The sequence below is a fragment of the Bombina bombina genome, chromosome 3 (genome assembly GCF_027579735.1).
Source record: "Bombina bombina isolate aBomBom1 chromosome 3, aBomBom1.pri, whole genome shotgun sequence".
In the NCBI taxonomy this organism is placed as follows: Eukaryota; Metazoa; Chordata; class Amphibia; order Anura; family Bombinatoridae; genus Bombina; species Bombina bombina.
In genome coordinates this window covers 899,082,035-899,102,356 of record NC_069501.1, presented here as the reverse complement: position 1 = coordinate 899,102,356, position 20,322 = coordinate 899,082,035, and the positions used below count along the sequence as shown (strand labels likewise).

General features: G+C 38.2%; 1 protein-coding gene across 1 annotated transcript in view; it reads right to left on the bottom strand.

Annotated features, from left to right (window-relative positions):
- Positions 1 to 5,616: 5,616 nt before the first annotated feature.
- Positions 5,617 to 20,322, bottom strand: part of TBC1D4 (TBC1 domain family member 4) — a 411,701-nt gene continuing 396,995 nt past the window's right edge. The window contains 1 exon segment of the mRNA XM_053707925.1: positions 5,617 to 7,785. Within this exon segment, the coding sequence (XP_053563900.1) occupies positions 7,552 to 7,785 (234 nt within the window). The 3' untranslated portion in view covers positions 5,617 to 7,551.

Here is a 20,322-nt window from a genome sequence, read left to right as displayed (position 1 = left end):
CTTCAAGCAGTAGTGCTTTCTGTTAAGGTTACCTGTCTTGTCCCTCCCTTATCATCTGTGTCTTCTAGCTTGGGTATTAATTCCCAACAGTAATTGATGATCCCGTGGACTCACCGTGTCATAAGAAATAAAATAAAATTTATGCTTACCTGATAAATGTATTTATTTCTTGACACGGTGAGTCCTAGTCCCTCGCTGTTTTTTTCAGACAGTTTTTGTTTATATACACCTCAGGCACCTCTGCACCTTGTGTTACTTCCTTTCTCTACTTTTCCTTCGGTCAAATGACTGGGGTTTATGGGAAGGGGAGTGATACTTAACAGCTCTGCTGTGGTGCTCTTTGCCTCATCCTGCTGGCCAGGAGTGATATTCCCAACAGTAATTGAGGATCCCGTGGACTCACCGTGTCAAGAAAGAAATACATTTATCAGGTAAGCATGAATTTAGTTTTTATCATGTGACATCACAGCTTATGTTCCATGAGGTCCCAGCTTTCTGCACCTCACCAGCACCAGGTGCAGCTGCAAAGATAAAAGTTACTCCGGCAACAGTTTTAATAAGCAGCCCAAAACTAGGATGTTTCCTCTGCTATACTGGGCTGCATTGCAGGGGCAGGGGCCCCTCTTCCATGATACCTTTGTGGTCATCCACCTCCTGCACTGCTCTAACCATCTAAACAGCATCAACTAAAATAGAAAGTTCTAAGAACAAAATAAATCCTTTGCTTTTATTCGCTACACAAGCTCCCTTTATATCATGCATAAATTATAAAATACTTGCTAGGTGCGGTATTTAAGCCCAGTTCATGTATTGTGAACCCCCATTTGAATAACCCATGAGCCGCCACTGCTACTATGTTTAGTTGTAGTTTAAATAATTTAGAAAACATTCAAAAGTCAGAAATCCCATTGATAAAGCCTTCTATCCATCACTAGTATTACGATTTCTTATGCCCCTTGAAACAATAAAATCAGTTACATATAAACCTACATAATCTTATTAAGATAATAATAACAAACGAATAACATGAATTGAGTTTTTTAAAAGATATTTTATTTATTTTTTTGCAGGTGGATAAAAGGATCTGGTGCTTTCAGTGAATCATTGCATAGGAGGCAAAACACACAGTAATTTCATTCATGGTACAGGATAACATAAGGATTTTGGCACTAAATTTCACATAAAGAACACATGGGAACACATGGTTAAAGGGACACTCAATCAAAATTAAACTTTCATTATTCAGATAGAGCATGCCATTTAAACAACTTTCCAATTTACTTCCATTAACAAAATGTGCACAGTCTTTTTATATTTAAACTTTTTGAGTCACCAGCTCCTACTGAGCATGTGCAAGAATAAGTGTGTATGCATTTGTGAATGGCTGATTGCTGTCACATGGTACGTGTATGCATTTGTGATTGGCTGATGGCTGTCACATGGTACAGGGGGAGTGGAAAAAGACATAACTCGAAATTGTCAGAAAAAAAAATCTACTGCTCATTTGAAGTTCAGACTAAGTGCTATTGCATTGTCTTGTTATCTTGCATTTGTTGATTATGCAAATCTACAGTGTTGACTGGTCCTTTAAATACAAATGAGATAGCACCAATAAATAAAACACAGTATGGCTCCTAATGTCAATAAGAATCTAGAGAATGCTGATATGCAATGATTGCATTAAATCCCTAGGGACACAACGCTGCAATCCAGTGTTTTTTTCTTTGGTTATCCTTCACTACACTATGCTACACAATTCCTCTACCTCTCCCCATCTGCAACAGTGTAACTTTATTGTCTGCTATTGGCTCTTTCCTTTGTGTTCATCAAATGTTAATGTATATGTACATAGGCCTGTATCTTTTCTTCTAAATAAGTGCTGATTTGAGTAGTATTTTACAGCCCTACCACTGCAAATAAAACAAAAATACATTTACAACTTAAAGAGACTCAAAGTTTTTTTCTTGCATCTAAAAGAAAGCATTTTAAAAAGTATTACAGTGTATTGCTCCTGTACTGAAAAAAACATTTTTTTTTGTTTTGTTTTCATGACTGTAGAAGGTCTGCTTACCAACCAATGAGCAACCAGTCCTTAAAGGGACACTCAAATAAAAATTAAACTTTCATGATTCAGATAGCGAGTGCGATTGTAAACAACTTTGCAATTTGCTTCCACTAAGAAAAACATTTTGAGTTAGCAGCTCCTACTGAGCATGTGCAAGAATTCACAGAATATATGCATTTGTGATTGGCTGATGGCTGTCACATGCTACAGGAGTGGTGGAAATAGACAACTTTGAAACTTGTCAGAAAGAAATCTACTACTCATTTGAAGTTCAGACTAAGTGCTATTGCATTGTCTTTTTATCATTTATTGTTTGATAATGCAAATCTACTGAATTTACTGGTCCTTTAAAGGGACAGTATAAACCAATTTTCCTATAACTGCATGTAATAGACACTACTATAAAGAAGAATTTGTACAGATACTGATCTAAAAATCCAGTATAAAACTTTTTTTAAACTTACTTAGAAGCTCCCAGTTTAGCACTGTTGATGTGGTTAGGCTTGGACTTCCACTGAAAGGGTCTGAGAAAGTAGAAAGAGCAGACCCCTCCAACCCTGCATATGAAAAGACCCATTACACAAACAAGAGCAAGCAGGAGTCTGTAGACTTAAGTCTACATCTGATACTTTGGGGCTTGGTTACAAGTCTGAAAATCAGCACAATGTTATTAAAAAGTAAACAAAACTATATGGGCTATATAAATGTATCATCTACAAAACATTTATGCAAAGAAAAATCTAGTGTACAGTGTCCCTTTAAGGACCAGATGCACATAAACATGCACTACCTATTAACTTCTAATTAAAATAACTTAAAATATTAAAAACAAAATCAATAAATAACGTACTGTAAATATATAGATATATTCTATGGATTATTTAGAATATTTTACAGTATGTTTAATCATTTTAAATAATTTTTATTAATTTCTATGAATATTTTACATGTAATATTTCAATAATTGCGCCTTAAGACTGCTAAGTTTCCATGTGCGCTAACCCAACCGCACTAAGATCTAAAATATCTAAACATGATACACAAAAAACATATTTTATTTTACTATGTTCTTCAAATAGAAAATAATTTATTTTTTTAAATATATATTTCTATATATATCTGATATTGTTCATGTAAAATACATAGCTATACCTATATATATATATATATATATATATATATATATATATATATATATATATATATATATATATATATATATATATGAATAGATATAGGTATATATATATATATATATATATATATATATATATAAATATGTATTTAAGAATAAATATCACATATTCTGCTATGAGAAGAACATATGAATGTGAAATAATAATATTTCACGTCGGGTTTAGCGCTCTTTAATATAATTGGTCAGGTTTGCGAGTGCGTATGGTGGGGTTTTTTTTTGCAATTTTCACTCTCCATTGACTTCTATTAGAGATTAAGTTAACATGGTTGTGATAAATTTTTTTGCACTCGTCGGGTTTACAATAACGCAAAAAATTTAACTTTAAATTAACGCATGAGCACTTAATAGAGCTCCACTCATAATCAAGCCCTATGTCAATTATATGATAAGATGAGATAAAAGAACTTTTACACTGCCCAGGCAATCACTGTGTGTAGCATGTTGTAGAGTCAGATCTATATCTTGCTGTATGCACCCAGTCCCTGAGAGGAAGGGGAAACACAAATTAAAGAGTTAGTAAACAAGAGTACCAGGCAAAATAAATACTGAATGCATATCAGATTTGTTTCACCACACAAAATGAACTGTAGGTAATAAGCGTTTTAGTGCTTCAGTTTAAGCATAGTTTCCAATCTGATATACTGCTGAAATATGGCAACGACCCTCTGTAATGTAGGCTTTATGTCTGCATAACACTGGGCCTGAAATGTGCTATCAAGTATACAGTATTTTTTAATAAATCATGGACATTTTTTTGCAGCACTCATATGTCACAAATTGAAGCAATAAAATATCTACATTGGTTAGTGAAAGTTACACATTTAGCAGCTGGAGTTAGGTAATCAGAATTAGTCCATTAAATCTGATGCGTTTTGCTTCAGCCGCAAGACTAACCCATGGCAGACATATTATATATATCTTTCATTTGTGAGCCATTCAAAAATACATTTTATGTTTCGTTTTTCTTTCATTAATGTACCTATACATTCCATCAAATTATGTGGCCTTAAAACATGTAAAGTAGAAAAAAAATTAAAAAAGTTTCAAACAGCAATCTCCATGATGAATCCAACTGTTGGATTCCATGTATAATTTCAATTTAGAATTATATTATACTGCTGCTCTCTTCAACAAGAGAACTTTAAAGTAACAGTTTATCATAAATAATATGAAATTTGAATTCATTATTTTAATCTATGCACATTCATTTACTATTGTGCAGTTAGCATTTCATATTAAATTATGAATACAAGAGTTTTTGGGAAGAAAAATATCATTTTTTTCACAGTATCTTAGATAAAAAAAACAACATATTTGGAGGACAAATAAAAACTGATTTTAAAGAAATGTCAACACATTCTAAAATTCTTCCCACGTAAATGAAAAAATAGCTAAAAGATAAAAAAACAGAAATGACTAAATAAAACACAAGCTAAAGAAAAAAAATGTGTGGATAATGCAAGAAGATTAAGGAAAATGTGAAAATAAACTGGAAAAAAAATGTAAAAAAATCTCAACTTATTTCTCTACGAAGAGCAGTGTATAAGCACACAAATAAACATGAAATATGTTTCTTCTAAAAGTATTTTTTGTTAATTTAGTGTCAAGACCAATACATTTCACAGACTTGAATTGTACTAATGTAAGTTTTTTTTTTACACACACCAGACTTAAAGGGACACTAAACCCAAATTTTTTCTTTCATGATTCAGTTAGAGCATGCAATTTTAAGCAACTTTCTAATTTACTCCTATTATAATTTTTTCTTCGTTCTCTTGCTATCTTTATTTAAAAAGCAAGAATGTGATGCATAGGAGCCGGACCATTTTTGGTTGAGAACCTGGGTTATGCTTGCCTATTGGTGGGTAAATGTAAACCTCCAATTAGCAAGAGCTATTTATGGTGCTGAACCTAAAATGGGCTGGCTGCTAAGATTTACATTTCTGCTTTTAAAATAAAGATAGCAAGAGAACGAAGAAAAATGGATAATAGGAGTAAATTAGAAAGTTGCTTAAAATGTCATGCTCTATCTGAATCATGAAAGAAGAAAATTGGGTTCAGTGTCCCTTTTAAATAGTCTGTAACGATGTGGAGAAAAAAAAAGTACTTATTTAGATACATTTTTTTTTTTTTTTTTGCATTTATTGACACTTATGTGTAATTTGCATGTTTATAACAGACCAGAAAGCCTGTTTCCAACCTAAATACCAAGAAATGTGCCTTTTTTCCTCTGCACTTAGAGACATATGAGGTTACACAGTGTTTACACTTAAATTCAACACCCATTTTAATGTGGCCTTTATAATTACTTGGAGAAAGCTGGCAAAAGCTAAATTATGCCGATACAAAAAGGTTTAACTGGATTGATTGCTGGTTTAATTTCAACAGTACTACAAATAAAAAGGATCGTGCAATATGCATTTCAATCTGAAAGAGGAAATGGGGTTATCTATAATAAGGACAATACATTCTTATTATGTACAAGGCTACAGTTTGTTGGAATTTAATATAAAACAAATTATCAAATAATTCTGTATTCACGTTTGTTGATCAGAATGGCAGCTAGCATTATAAGTTACAGCAGAATGGATTAGTCACCCCTAAAATTATTAAGGCTCAAACAGGAAAACCTTATTAAGAAAGGGAATGGATAGGGACAATGCCCATATTTTTATGAACATAACATAGCTAAGGATGGCCCATGTATTTTATGGAAGTCACTGACATCTCAATACAGTCCGTGAGTGACTTGCACTTTTTACACATGTTGGAATTAAATACATGCACTTTTTTTATTATGCAATATGGCTGGTGAGTATTACACATACGTTGGGCTCATATCTGTTGGAGACCGGAGAGGGCAAAAAGCATGTCCTATTAATTCCAGTGGGTATCAACTGATTTGTTGTTTTGTTTTTTTATTTAATAAAAAAATGGGGCATAAAGTATTTCAGTCTCAAAATTAGGACAATCCTGCACTTTACAGGACTTCTGGAAGGCATGTAGATATAGTATAGTTTTATTAAATGCCAATGCTATTTATTAATGCAAAGGTCTTGTCACCCCAAAGCAAGTTGAATTATTTTGAAACACTGATTACAAATTGCTCTAGACATTTTTGTCTAACTGGATAACCCTTACATTATTTAAATGAGGGACCTTACATAACATAAACTAATATATACAACAAATACCATACAATATGTGTCACGTAGAGAGGATTGAATATATTTCAAGTGCCATCTATTCAGACAAAATGGATAATGCAATACTATCATCTTATGTTGAAATTAAAAGTTTAATTTAACTTGATAAAATGAAGAAGTCATAAAATAATGTATCTTTTTAACCCAATTAGTAAAAATACTGCTTAAGAAATCAGGTTTGACAGAATAATGCTTGAAGATTCTTATTATTTACGAGTTTTTATAATCAACGAAGACCATGACACATACCTTTTCTGTACAAACAGTAGTTAAAGAAACAAACATATTCTCAGTGCTTAACAAATCAAAAATCTAAAATATTATAAGAAACATTGAATTAATTCAAATCATTTTCATATAGCTCAATTATTTGTTATGATATTTAGCATAAACACAATGATCAATACATTTGCATATATTCTCCTATATCAGTAGGAAAATGTAATTCCTATCCTTAAATCAGAGGTATCTGCAAATTTCAGATGATCCTTTATCCTGACTTTTAACCGTATGTAGTGATGATTTTACCAAAGTATTTGACCATCTTTTTGTTTGTCATTAAGTGACCGACAAAAAAAAACAAAACAGACCAGACAAAATATTTACACTGTAGGTATAAAACATGCTGTTCTTTGGAAAACTACATTCATTTTTTTTTTCTTCTTTTTTTTCCCAAGTATTATGCTACTCATATAGTTCATCTACAAAAAAAAAACAAATAATGAATAAATGAAGCATGAAAGACGTTTCCAGACATCTTGCTATGGTTTTGGTAAAATCTGTTGACATTTTACATGTCTGTGAATGTTCACATCATAATAAAAACAACAAAAATAGATTTCCCTTTCAGTTTTTGTATTCTAATGAATATTTGTCTGACTTATGCATATCGGGGACATTTTCTGGCCGCAACCGAGCACAACAATGCCTTATATTAAAACGTCTCTGTGGATGCGCTCTGTAGTGAAGTGTGATTGGTAGGTGATTACCGTGCACTTAAGACTTTTGTTCCCACAAAGAATGCAAACTGCATCTTCTTTATTTTGGTTTAGAAGAAGCTTAAAAACAGCAGTTGTTTGTTCTTATTGCGCATTTCCTGACTTTGTTTTGTTATTTGGGCTACAGTTCGCATCCCTAGGCATAAGTTCATAGTCATTCAGTACATTAGCCGGCACATATTTCTTCATTTGCTCAAAAGCTTTTTGATAAGCTGCTTTTTCTTGCTCCAGAGATCGGATTAAATTTCTCATTTCATTTTTTCTGGCTAAAATGTTTTCAAAATTGGTTTCCAAGTTGTGAATCTTGTTATGAGCTTCCTGTAATGATGAAAAATATGACAATTTATAGCACATGATATGTAATATGCTCAAGTAGGGAACAAAAAAAGTTATAAAATGGCAAATCTCTAAATTGTTAGCTATATACCAGGTATGACAAATGAGGTTTATATGCACCATTTATATGGCCATTAAACTAGCTTTCAAGTGATTTTACAGCATGTTATAGAAATAATAATAAAAACATCCTGACAGATTCTCCTTCTAATCTATCTATCTATCTATCTATATGTTTTTAGAGAGAGAGAAAGAAAGATAGCATACTGAGGTAGGCTAAAGAATATGCATAAATCTTGTGCACTATATGGCAATAGTGTTTGTAACAATGTTATAAACAAACATTTAAAGATGCAATACCTCTATTTGGAAGGGAGCTAAGCTTGATAAAATAAGGGAGCTACGTTTGATAAAATAAATAAATTGGAAAGTTTTTTTAAATAACCGTTATGTTAATGTGTTGTTTACTAAAATCAAGTCACCTTCACTTACTTTAAGCATCCGCCTCCCCACTAAGCATTCATTTATTCTACTTACAGACTGAAGGCGCGTGCTCACCTACCTACAGACTGAAGGCGCGTGCTCACCTACCTACAGACTGAAGGTGCGTGCTCACTTACCTACAGGCTGAACACACATGCTCACCTACCTACAGACTGAAGGTGCGTGCTCACCTACCTACAGACTGAAGGCGCGTGCTCACCTACCTACAGACTGAAGGCGCGTGCTCACCTACCTACAGGCTGAACACGCATGCTCACCTACCTACAGACTGAAGGTGCGTGCTCACTTATCTACAGGCTGAACATGCATGCTCACCTACCTACAGACTGAAGGCGCGTGCTCACCTACCTACAGACTGAAGGCGTGTGCTCACCTACCTACAGACTGAAGGCGTGTGCTCACCTACCTACAGACTGAAGGCGCGTGCTCACCTACCTACAGACTGAAGGTGCGTGCTCACCTACCTACAGACTGAAGGTGCGTGCTCACCTACCTACAGACTAAAGGCCCGAGCTCACCTACCTACAGACTAAAGGCCCGAGCTCACCTACCTACAGTCTGAAGGCGCGTGCTCACCTATCTACAGGCTGAACGCACATGCTCACCTGCCTACAGACTGAAGGTGCATGCTCACCTACCTACAGGCTGAAGGTGCGTGCTCACCTACCTACAGGCTGAACGCACATGCTCACCTGCCTACAGACTGAAGGTGCATGCTCACCTACCTACAGACTGAAGGCGCGTGCTCACCTACCTACAGGCTGAACGCACATGCTCACCTGCCTACAGACTGAAGGTGCATGCTCACCTACCTACAGACTGAAGGCGCGTGCTCACCTACCTACAGACTGAAGGCGCATGCTAAACCTACCTACAGACTGAAGGCCCGAGCTCACCTACCTACAGACTGAAGGCCCGAGCTCACCTACCTACAGACTGAAGGCCCGAGCTCACCTACCTACAGACTGAAGGCGCGTGCTCCCCTACCTACAGACTGAAGGTGCGTGCTCAACTACCTACAGACTGAACGCGCATGCTCACCCTGCCTTCTACCTGACACTGAGCAGAGACTGATTGAAGGCACCTTCAGTCTCATAAGATGTGTGTTACAACTTCTGATTGGCTATAGTGCTCTGCTTCTAGAAGAGCAGCAAAACCAGCTGCCAAGCAGGAGTACAGTCTAAGGTAAGACGATAAAGGGGGTTTGATTTTAGAAAATATTTAGTTCTCATAACTTTTATTTTTTTACAGATCATAAAAGGTAAGCAAGTAATTTTATTCTACAGCTTTTGACTTCCATTACTGTATGTTAAGCATATCTTTATGCTTTCGTACTGCTACATTACGAGTTTTTGTCGGTAAGGCTTGCGGCTCTAACGCTCCTTTTTTTTCCACCGCTCCCTTAAGCTAATGCTGGTATTACAGGTTTTATTAAGCCTGGCGTTAGCCGCAAAAAGGTGAGCGTTGAGCAAAATTTAGCTCCACATCTCACCTCAATACCAGCGTTGCTTACGGTAGCGGTAAGCTGGCTAAACGTGCTCGTGCACGATTTCCCCATAGGAAACAATGGGGCTGGGCTGACTGAAAAAAAAACTAACACCTGCAAAAAAGCAGCGTTCAGCTCCTAACGCAGCCCCATTGTTTCCTATGGGGAAAGAAAAAATACGTCTGCACCTAACACCCTAACATGAACACAGAGTCTAAACACCCCTAATCTTACACTTATTAACCCCTAATCTGCCGCCCCCGACATCGTCGCCACCTACATTATACTTATAAACCCCTAATCTGCTGCCCTCAACATCGCCGACACCTACATTATAGTTATTAACCCCTAATCTGCCTCCCCAACATCGCTGCAACTATATTAAATTAATTAACCCCTAATCTGCCGCCGCCAACGTCGCCGCCAATATAAAAGTTATTAACCCCTAAACCTAAGTCTAACCCTAACGCCCCCCCAATTTAAATATAATTTAAATAAATCTGAATAAAATAACTACAATTAAATAAATTATTCCTATTTAAAACTAAATACTTACCTATAAAATAAACCATAAGATAGCTACAATATAACTAATAGTTACATTGTAGCTAGCTTATGATTTATATTCATTTCACAGGCAACTTTGTATTTATTTTAACTAGCTACAATAGTTATTAAATAGTTATTAACTATTTAATAACTACCTAGCTAAAATAAGTACAAAATTACCTGTAATATAAATCCTAACCTAAGTTACAATTACAACTAACACTACACTATCATTAAATAAATTACCTAAACTACCTACAATTAATTCAATAAACTAAATTACAAAAAAAAACACTAAATTACACAAAATAAAAAAAAATTACAAGAAGTTTAAACTAATTACACCTAATCTAAGCCCCCTAATAAAATAAAAAAGCCCCCCAAAATAATAAAATTCCCTACCCTATACTAAATTACAAATAGCCCTTAAAAGGGCCTTTTGCGGGGCATTGCCCCAAAGTAATCAACTCTTTTACCTGTAAGAAAAAATTACAATACCCCCCAACATTACAACCCACACACCCCTACTCTAACACCCACCCAATACCCCCTTTAAAAAACCTAACACTACCCCAATGAAGATCACCCTACCTTGAGCCGTCTTCACCCAGCCGGGCACAAGTGGTCATCTGATCCGGCCAGAAGTCTTCATCCGATGGGGCAGAAGAGGACATCCAGAACGGCAGAAGTCTTCATCCTATCAGGGCAGAAGAGGACATCCGGACCGGCAGAATCGTTCATCCAAGCGGCATCTTCTATGTTCTTCCATTCGACGAGGAGTGATTCCATCTTGAAGACATCCGGCGTGGAGCATCTTTCCAGCACAACGGACTAACGACGAATGATGGTTCCTTTAAATGACATCATCCAAGATGGCGTCCCTCGAATTCTGATTGGCTGATAGGATTCTATCAGCCAATCGGAATTAAGGTAGGAAAAATCCGATTGGTTGATTTAATCAGCCAATCGGATTGAAATTCAATCCGATTGGCTGATTGGATCAGCCAATAGAATTGACCTCGCATTCTATTGGCTGATCCAATCAGCCAATCGGATTGAACTTCGAGGGACGCCATCTTGGATGACATAATTTAAAGGAACCGTCATTCGTCGCGTAGTCGTCGCACAGAAAGGATGCTCCGCGCCGGATGTCTTCAAGATGGAGTCGCTCCTCGTCGGATGGAAGAAGATAGAAGATGCCGCTTGGATGAAGCCTTCTGCCGGTCTGGATGTCCTCTTCTGCCCCATCGGATGAAGACTTCTGGCCAGATCGGATGACCAGTTGTGCCCGGCTGGGTGAAGACGGCTCAAGGTAGGGTGATCTTCATTGGGGTAGTGTTAGGTTTTTTTAAGGGGGTATTGGTTTTAATGTTGGGGGGTATTGTAATTTTTTTTTTACAGGTAAAAGAGCTGATTACTTTGGGGCAATGCCCTGCAAAAGGCCCTTTTAAGGGCTATTTGTAATTTAGTATAGGGTAGGGCATTTTATTATTATTATTTTTTTTTTATTTTATTAGGGGGCTTAGATTAGGTATAATTAGTTTAAACTTCTTGTAATTTTTTTTCCGTAATTTAGTTTATTGAATTTAATTGTAATTAATTGTAGGTAGTTTAGGTAATTTATTTAATGATAGTGTAGTGTTAGATGTAATTGTAACTATTGTACCTAGTTAAAATAAATACAAAGTTGCCTGTGAAATAAATATAAATCCTAAACTAGCTACAATGTAACTATTAGTTATATTGTAGCTAGCTTAGGGTTTATTTTATCGGTAAGTATTTAGTTTTAAATAGGATTCATTTATTTAATTTTGCTAAATTTATTTTGTTTAATTTAAATTATATTTAAATTAGGGGGGGTTAGGTTTAGGTTTAGACTTAGGTTTAGGGGTTAATAACTTTAATATAGTAGCGGCGACGTTGGGGGTGGCAGATTAGGGGTCAATAAATGTAGGTAGGTGTCGGCGATGTTAGGGCAGGCAGATTAGGGGTTAATAAAATTTAACTAGTGTTTGCGAGGCGGGAGTGTGGCGGTTTAGGGGTTAAAACATTTATTAAAGAGTCGGCGATGTCCGGTCGGCAGATTAGGGGTTAATAATTGTAGGTAGGTGGCGGCGACGTTGGGGGCGGCAGATTAGGGGTTAATAAATATAATGTAGGTGTCGGCGATGTTAGGGGCAGCAGATTAGGGGTTCATAGGTATAATGTAAGTGGTGGCGATGTCCAGTCGGCAGATTAGGGGTTAAAAAATAATATTTTAGTGTTTGCGATGTGGGGGGGCCTTGGTTTAGGGGTCAATAGGTAGTTTATGGGTGTTAGTGTACTTTTTAGCACTTTAGTTAAGAGCTTTATGTTCCGGCGTTAGCCCATAAAACTCTTAACTATTGACTTTTAAATGTGGTAGAAGTTTTGCCAGGAGAGGGTCTACCGCTCACTTCTTCCAAGACTCGTAATACCGGCGTTAGGCAAATCCCATTAAAAAGATAGGATACGCAATTGACGTAAGAGGATTTGCGGTAGCCTCGAGTCGCGGAAGAAAAGTGAGCGGTAGACCCTTTCCTGTCTGACTCGTAATACCAGCGGGCGTTAAAAAGCAGCGTTGGGACCTCTCAACGCTGCTTTTTAAGGCTAAGGCCAAACTCGTAATATAGGCGTTAGTTTCTGCATATTCTTAAATATAATAATAAATAATGTAACCTGTGCACATTAACCAACAATATTAAAGGGACAGTCTGGTCAGAATTAAACTTTCATGATTCAGATAGGGCCTGCCATTTTAAACAACTTTTAAATCAACATTTAGGGTATGACTAACATCTGCGCAAGAGAGCGTTTTGAAAAAAGGCTGTTCTTTTTGCAGGAACACTGTGGGGGACTTTTTCCAGATTGGAGCAGGACTTACATAGGTTCTATAGAATTTTAAAGTTAAAATCCATCTTTGCCAAGAATGTAAATAATGCTAGTAATGGAATGTTTTCAAACGTATCAAGTGAGGAGTTATCCATTAGACACCTGGGTTTAAGGAATAAAAGCTAATTCACACCTGCCGTATTTGATCCTAGCATTGACACCTTTATCGCTTTGGTAAAAGGTGATATTAAAAAGCAGCAACCTAAGAGAAGGGATAAAAGTTTTAACAGGGGTCTGAATTTTTCAAAAAAGAAAATTTAAGTTACCTCTGTCATCGCTAAGGAACTCCTTGTTCCTCCCTGATGATTGATGTAAGCCACTGAAGTTATGTTGTCCGACTAGAACCTGATAAACTGGACCGAGGCTAACTGGGGCCAGGCCAGAAGAGCATTAAAGATTGCTCTCAGTTCCATAATATTTATAGGTAGAACAGACTCTGACTGAGTCCAAACTCCCTGAGCCTTTAGGGAGCCCCAGACTGCTCCCCATCCTAGAAGGCTGGCATCTGTTGTCACAATCACCCAAGATGGTCTGCGAAAGCAGGTACCCTGGGAGAGATGATCCCGAGACAACCACCATTAAAGAGAATCCCTTGTCTCCTGCTCCAGAAGTATTCGAGGAGACAAATCTGCATAATCTCCATTCCATTGCTTGAGCATGTTTAACTGCAGAGGTCTGAGATGGAATCGAGCAAACGAGATGATGTCCATTGCCGCTACCATCAGCCCGAATACCTCCATGCACTGAGCCACTGATGGCCGAGGAGTGGACTGAAGAGCTAGACAAGTATCGAAAATCTTTGATTTCCTGACTTCTGTCAGAAAAATCTTCATTGATAGGGAATCTATTATGGTTCCCAAGAAAGTTACCCTTGTATTTGGGACTAAGCAACTCTTCTCCAAATTTACCTTCCATCTTTGAGATCACAGGAAGGATAACAACATTTCCGTGTGGGATCTTGCTTGTTGAAAGGATGGCGCCTGGACCAGGATGTTGTCCAGATAGGGCGCCACTGCAATGCCCCGTAACCGAAGCACCGCCAACAGCAATCCCAGAACCTTTGAGAAAATTCTGGGAGCTGTGACAAGACCGAAGGGAAGAGCCACGAATTGGAAGTGTTTGTCTAGAAAGGCAAATCTTAGAAACTTGTGATGATCCCTGTGAATGGGAACATGAAAGTATGCGTCCTTTAAATCCACAGTTGTCATAAATTGACCCTCTTAAACCAAAGGGAGAATGGATGAAGACTTCTGGCCAGATCGGATGACCAGTTGTGCCCGGCTGGGTGAAGACGGCTCAAGGTAGGGTGATCTTCATTGGGGTAGTGTTAGGTTTTTTTAAGGGGGTATTGGTTTTAATGTTGGGGGGGGGGTATTGTAATTTTTTTTACAGGTAAAAGAGCTGATTACTTTGGGGCAATGCCCTGCAAAAGGCCCTTTTAAGGGCTATTTGTAATTTAGTATAGGGTAGGGCATTTTATTATTTTTTTTTTTAATTTTATTAGGGGGCTTAGATTAGGTATAATTAGTTTAAACTTCTTGTAAAAAAATTTTCCGTAATTTAGTTTATTGAATTTAATTGTAATTAATTGTAGGTAGTTTAGGTAATTTATTTAATGATAGTGTAGTGTTAGATGTAATTGTAACTATTGTACCTAGTTAAAATAAATACAAAGTTGCCTGTGAAATAAATATAAATCCTAAGCTAGCTACAATGTAACTATTAGTTATATTGTAGCTAGCTTAGGGTTTATTTTATCGGTAAGTATTTAGTTTTAAATAGGATTCATTTATTTAATTTTGCTAAATTTATTTTGTTTAATTTAAATTATATTTAAATTAGGGGGGGTTAGGGTTAGGTTTAGACTTAGGTTTAGGGGTTAATAACTTTAATATAGTAGCGGCGACGTTGGGGGTGGCAGATTAGGGGTCAATAAATGTAGGTAGGTGTCGGCGATGTTAGGGCAGGCAGATTAGGGGTTAATAAAATTTAACTAGTGTTTGCGAGGCGGGAGTGTGGCGGTTTAGGGGTTAAAACATTTATTAAAGAGTCGGCGATGTCCGGTCGGCAGATTAGGGGTTAATAATTGTAGGTAGGTGGCGGCGACGTTGGGGGCGGCAGATTAGGGGTTAATAAATATAATGTAGGTGTCGGCGATGTTAGGGGCAGCAGATTAGGGGTTCATAGGTATAATGTAAGTGGTGGCGATGTCCAGTCGGCAGATTAGGGGTTAAAAAATAATATTTTAGTGTTTGCGATGTGGGGGGGCCTTGGTTTAGGGGTCAATAGGTAGTTTATGGGTGTTAGTGTACTTTTTAGCACTTTAGTTAAGAGCTTTATGTTCCGGCGTTAGCCCATAAAACTCTTAACTATTGACTTTTAAATGTGGTAGAAGTTTTGCCAGGAGAGGGTCTACCGCTCACTTCTTCCAAGACTCGTAATACCGGCGTTAGGCAAATCCCATTAAAAAGATAGGATACGCAATTGACGTAAGAGGATTTGCGGTAGCCTCGAGTCGCGGAAGAAAAGTGAGCGGTAGACCCTTTCCTGTCTGACTCGTAATACCAGCGGGCGTTAAAAAGCAGCGTTGGGACCTCTCAACGCTGCTTTTTAAGGCTAAGGCCAAACTCGTAATATAGGCGTTAGTTTCTGCATATTCTTAAATATAATAATAAATAATGTAACCTGTGCACATTAACCAACAATATTAAAGGGACAGTCTGGTCAGAATTAAACTTTCATGATTCAGATAGGGCCTGCCATTTTAAACAACTTTTAAATCAACATTTAGGGTATGACTAACATCTGCGCAAGAGAGCGTTTTGAAAAAAGGCTGTTCTTTTTGCAGGAACACTGTGGGGGACTTTTTCCAGATTGGAGCAGGACTTACATAGGTTCTATAGAATTTTAAAGTTAAAATCCATCTTTGCCAAGAATGTAAATAATGCTAGTAATGGAATGTTTTCAAACGTATCAAGTGAGGAGTTATCCATTAGACACCTGGGTTTAAGGAATAAAAGCTAATTCACACCTGCCGTATTTGATCCTAGCATTGACACCTTTATCGCTTTGGTAAAAGGTGATATTAAAAAGCAGCAACATAAGAGAAGGGATAAAAGTTTTAACAGGGGTCTGAATTTTTCAAAAAAGAAAATTTAAGTTACCTCTGTCATCGCTAAGGAACTCCTTGTTCCTCCCTGATGATTGATGTAAGCCACTGAAGTTATGTAGTCCGACTAGAACCTGATAAACTGGACCGAGGCTAACTGGGGCCAGGCCAGAAGAGCATTAAAGATTGCTCTCAGTTCCATAATATTTATAGGTAGAACAGACTCTGACTGAGTCCAAACTCCCTGAGCCTTTAGGGAGCCCCAGACTGCTCCCCATCCTAGAAGGCTGGCATCTGTTGTCACAATCACCCAAGATGGTCTGCGAAAGCAGGTACCCTGGGAGAGATGATCCCGAGACAACCACCATTAAAGAGAATCCCTTGTCTCCTGCTCCAGAAGTATTCGAGGAGACAAATCCGCATAATCTCCATTCCATTGCTTGAGCATGTTTAACTGCAGAGGTCTGAGATGGAATCGAGCAAACGAGATGATGTCCATTGCCGCTACCATCAGCCCGAATACCTCCATGCACTGAGCCACTGATGGCCGAGGAGTGGACTGAAGAGCTAGACAAGTATCGAAAATCTTTGATTTCCTGACTTCTGTCAGAAAAATCTTCATTGATAGGGAATCTATTATGGTTCCCAAGAAAGTTACCCTTGTATTTGGGACTAAGCAACTCTTCTCCAAATTTACCTTCCATCTTTGAGATCACAGGAAGGATAACAACATTTCCGTGTGGGATCTTGCTTGTTGAAAGGATGGCGCCTGGACCAGGATGTTGTCCAGATAGGGCGCCACTGCAATGCCCCGTAACCGAAGCACCGCCAACAGCAATCCCAGAACCTTTGAGAAAATTCTGGGAGCTGTGACAAGACCGAAGGGAAGAGCCACGAATTGGAAGTGTTTGTCTAGAAAGGCAAATCTTAGAAACTTGTGATGATCCCTGTGAATGGGAACATGCAAGTATGCGTCCTTTAAATCCACAGTTGTCATAAATTGACCCTCTTAAACCAAAGGGAGATTGGAACGAATAGTTTCCATCTTGAAGGCCGGTACTCTGAGGAACTTGTTTAGACTCTTGAGAGCCTGAAGGTTCCCTCTTTTTTGGGAACCACGAACAGATTGGAATAAAATCCCAGACCCTGTTCCCAAATCGGAACAGGAACTATCACTCCCAGGTTGGAGAGGTCTCCTATACAGTGTAAGAACGCCTCTCTTTTTGTCTGGTCTACAGACAATCTTGAAAGCAGAAACCTGCCTCTGGGAGGAAAACTTTTGAACTCTAGCTTGTATCCCTGGGACACTATTTCTACTGCCCAGGGATCCTGAACATCTCGAAAGTCTGCCCCCTACAAGATCCGGTCCCGGATCAGGGGCAGACCCTTCATGCTGTCTTTGATTCAATAGCAGGCTTCTTGGATTGTTTTCCCTTATTCCAAGACTGATTGGGTCTCCATGAAGGTTTAGACTGTTCCTGCTTGGAGGCAGAAGAGGAAGAATTTACCTTGAAATTTCGAAAGGAACAAAAATTACTCTGTCATCCCTTTTGTTTGTTTCTCTTTTCCTGAGGGAGAAGATGACCCTTACCTCCCGTAATATCAGAGATTATTTCCGTCAAGCCAGGTCCAAACAAGGTCTTCCCCTTGTAAGGAATCGCTAAAAGCTTAGACTTAGAGGAAACGTCTGCAGACCAAGGTTTTAGCCATAAGGCTCTGCGAGCTAGAACAGAGAAACCTGAAATCTTTGCTCCCAGTTTGATAACTTGAGGGAAAGCATCCGTAATAAAGGATTTAGCCAATTTAAGAGCTTTTATCCTATCCTGGATTTCATCCAGGGGAGTTTCTGTCCTGAAAGCATCAGACAACGCATCAAACCAATATGCCGCAGCACTAATGACGGTAGCAATGCACACGGCTGGCTGCCATTGTAAGCCCTGGTGTACATACATTTTTTTGAGTAACCCCATATGATCTTTGAAAGCACAAATATCCTCTATGGGAATAGTAGTTCTCTTATCTAAGGTGGAAACAGCTCCTTCCACCTTGGGAACTGTTTGCCAAGCCTCCTTAACCGAGTCGGCTATGGGAAACATCTTTTTTTAAATATAGGAGATGGAGAAAAAGGTATACCCGGTCTCTCCCACTCCTTAGCAATGATCTCAGAAGCTCAGTCTGGTACCGGAAAAACATCTGTCGGGGTAGGTACCTTAAAATATTTGTTCAGCTTACTGGATGTTTTAGGATTAACAACGACCGTGAAGTCGCTGTCATCCAATGTAGCTAAAACCTCCTTAAATAACAGACAGAAGTGTTCTAGCTTAAATCTGAAGGATACCACTTCAGTATCAGTAAGAGGAATTACACTGTCACAATCTGAAATTTCACCTTCAGATGCTACTACGTTATCCTCCTCCTCAGGCTTCTGTGAGGGGAAATCTGAGATGGCAACAACTGCGTCAGAAACCTCGCTTACTGAATGTCTGATTTTCCTCTTACGCTTCCCCTGCAACATTGGGAAAGCAGAAAACGCATCTGAAACTGCAGAAGACATGAGAGAAGCGATGTCTTTTAAAGTAACTCCAGCGGGAGTTAGAGAGGAAGAGCAGGGCACTGCATGTGAGGGCAGTAAAATTTGGGACGCTTGAGGAGAAAGCTGCGGCATATATTGAACATTGTCATTAGATTTCTGAACAGCATCCTCTTTAGAAAATGTTGGCTCAGAAAAAGTCTATCCCTGTAGCTTAAAGTTCTCTCAATACATGAGGAACAGACAAAGGGATTGGTGATTCCACATTGGCATTAAAACATAAAGAGCATGTGACACTTTTTAAGGCCTCTTGGTTCATTGTAATACACAATTAAACAATTTGACATAAAAAAAAATTAGATTTTATTAAGGAAATGCAAAATTATAAAAAAACGTGACTGTCTCTTTAAATAATGAACTGTAACTTTTTTATTCCAGTTAAACAAAGTTAGTATAGAGAGGCTTAACCCTCTAAAATAATCTTGCAAACACCTCTACACCTCAGCAACAACTTGCTGAGGTGCCTACCTCCTCTGATCAGGAGCCGAATGATCCCCACAGTCAGTCTCCGTTGTAAAGCCGTTTAACTATGTTGGTCTCCGGAGTCAACAGGCAGCTTGATTAGAGATGCGTAGTCAGTCTCCGTTGTAAAGCCGTTTAGCTATGTCGGTCTCCAGAGTGAACAGGCAACTTGATTAGAGCTGCGTAGTATACCTGCTACAATAGTAAAGGGCGTGCAATTACTTGCTGCGTCCTGGAGTACCTCCCATTGTGGGCGTGTCACTAAGGAATCTCCTGGTTGGTTACCATCGCAATAATTAAAACCAGCCCCAGTGCCTGCGTCTGAGCTGCCCAAAGTGTCCCCTATGCCCCTAGGAGAGTCTATGAGTCATATAAATATGAGGTCTGTCACATATAATAAAGTGCCCAACCTTTTTCTGAGTTTAATTCTTGTCCCCCAGAAATAAAGCCAGCACTTACCTCATGTGCTGCCTGACAGCAAGGCAGTTCCCAGGTTTGAGAGGTCCTATCCCTCACATGGACCTGTGAAATAATAGAAATTCCTGAGTAAATATCCCTCAGGTATTCAGCATAAGGGCAGCATCAATATATGGGAGGCGCAGTGAGAATTATGTCCCACAAGTTCCCATTGCTCTAAAGCCACCACTGCTCTACTTAAGAGACTGATATGAACTACGGCTACACCCTAGGACAAAGCAGCACAATCTTGCACTACTTTAAAAATAATAAACTCTTGATTAAAGAATCTTTTCTAACACCTAATTTACCACCTCCTTGCACTTAACGTAGGCAAAGAGAATGAATGGGTTGGGAGGGAAGGGAGGTGATATTTAACAAGTAGAAAGTAGTGCCGCAACCTAGGCGTTCAGCTGAAAACACCGGAAGCCCAAACAGGCTAATGTATTATTA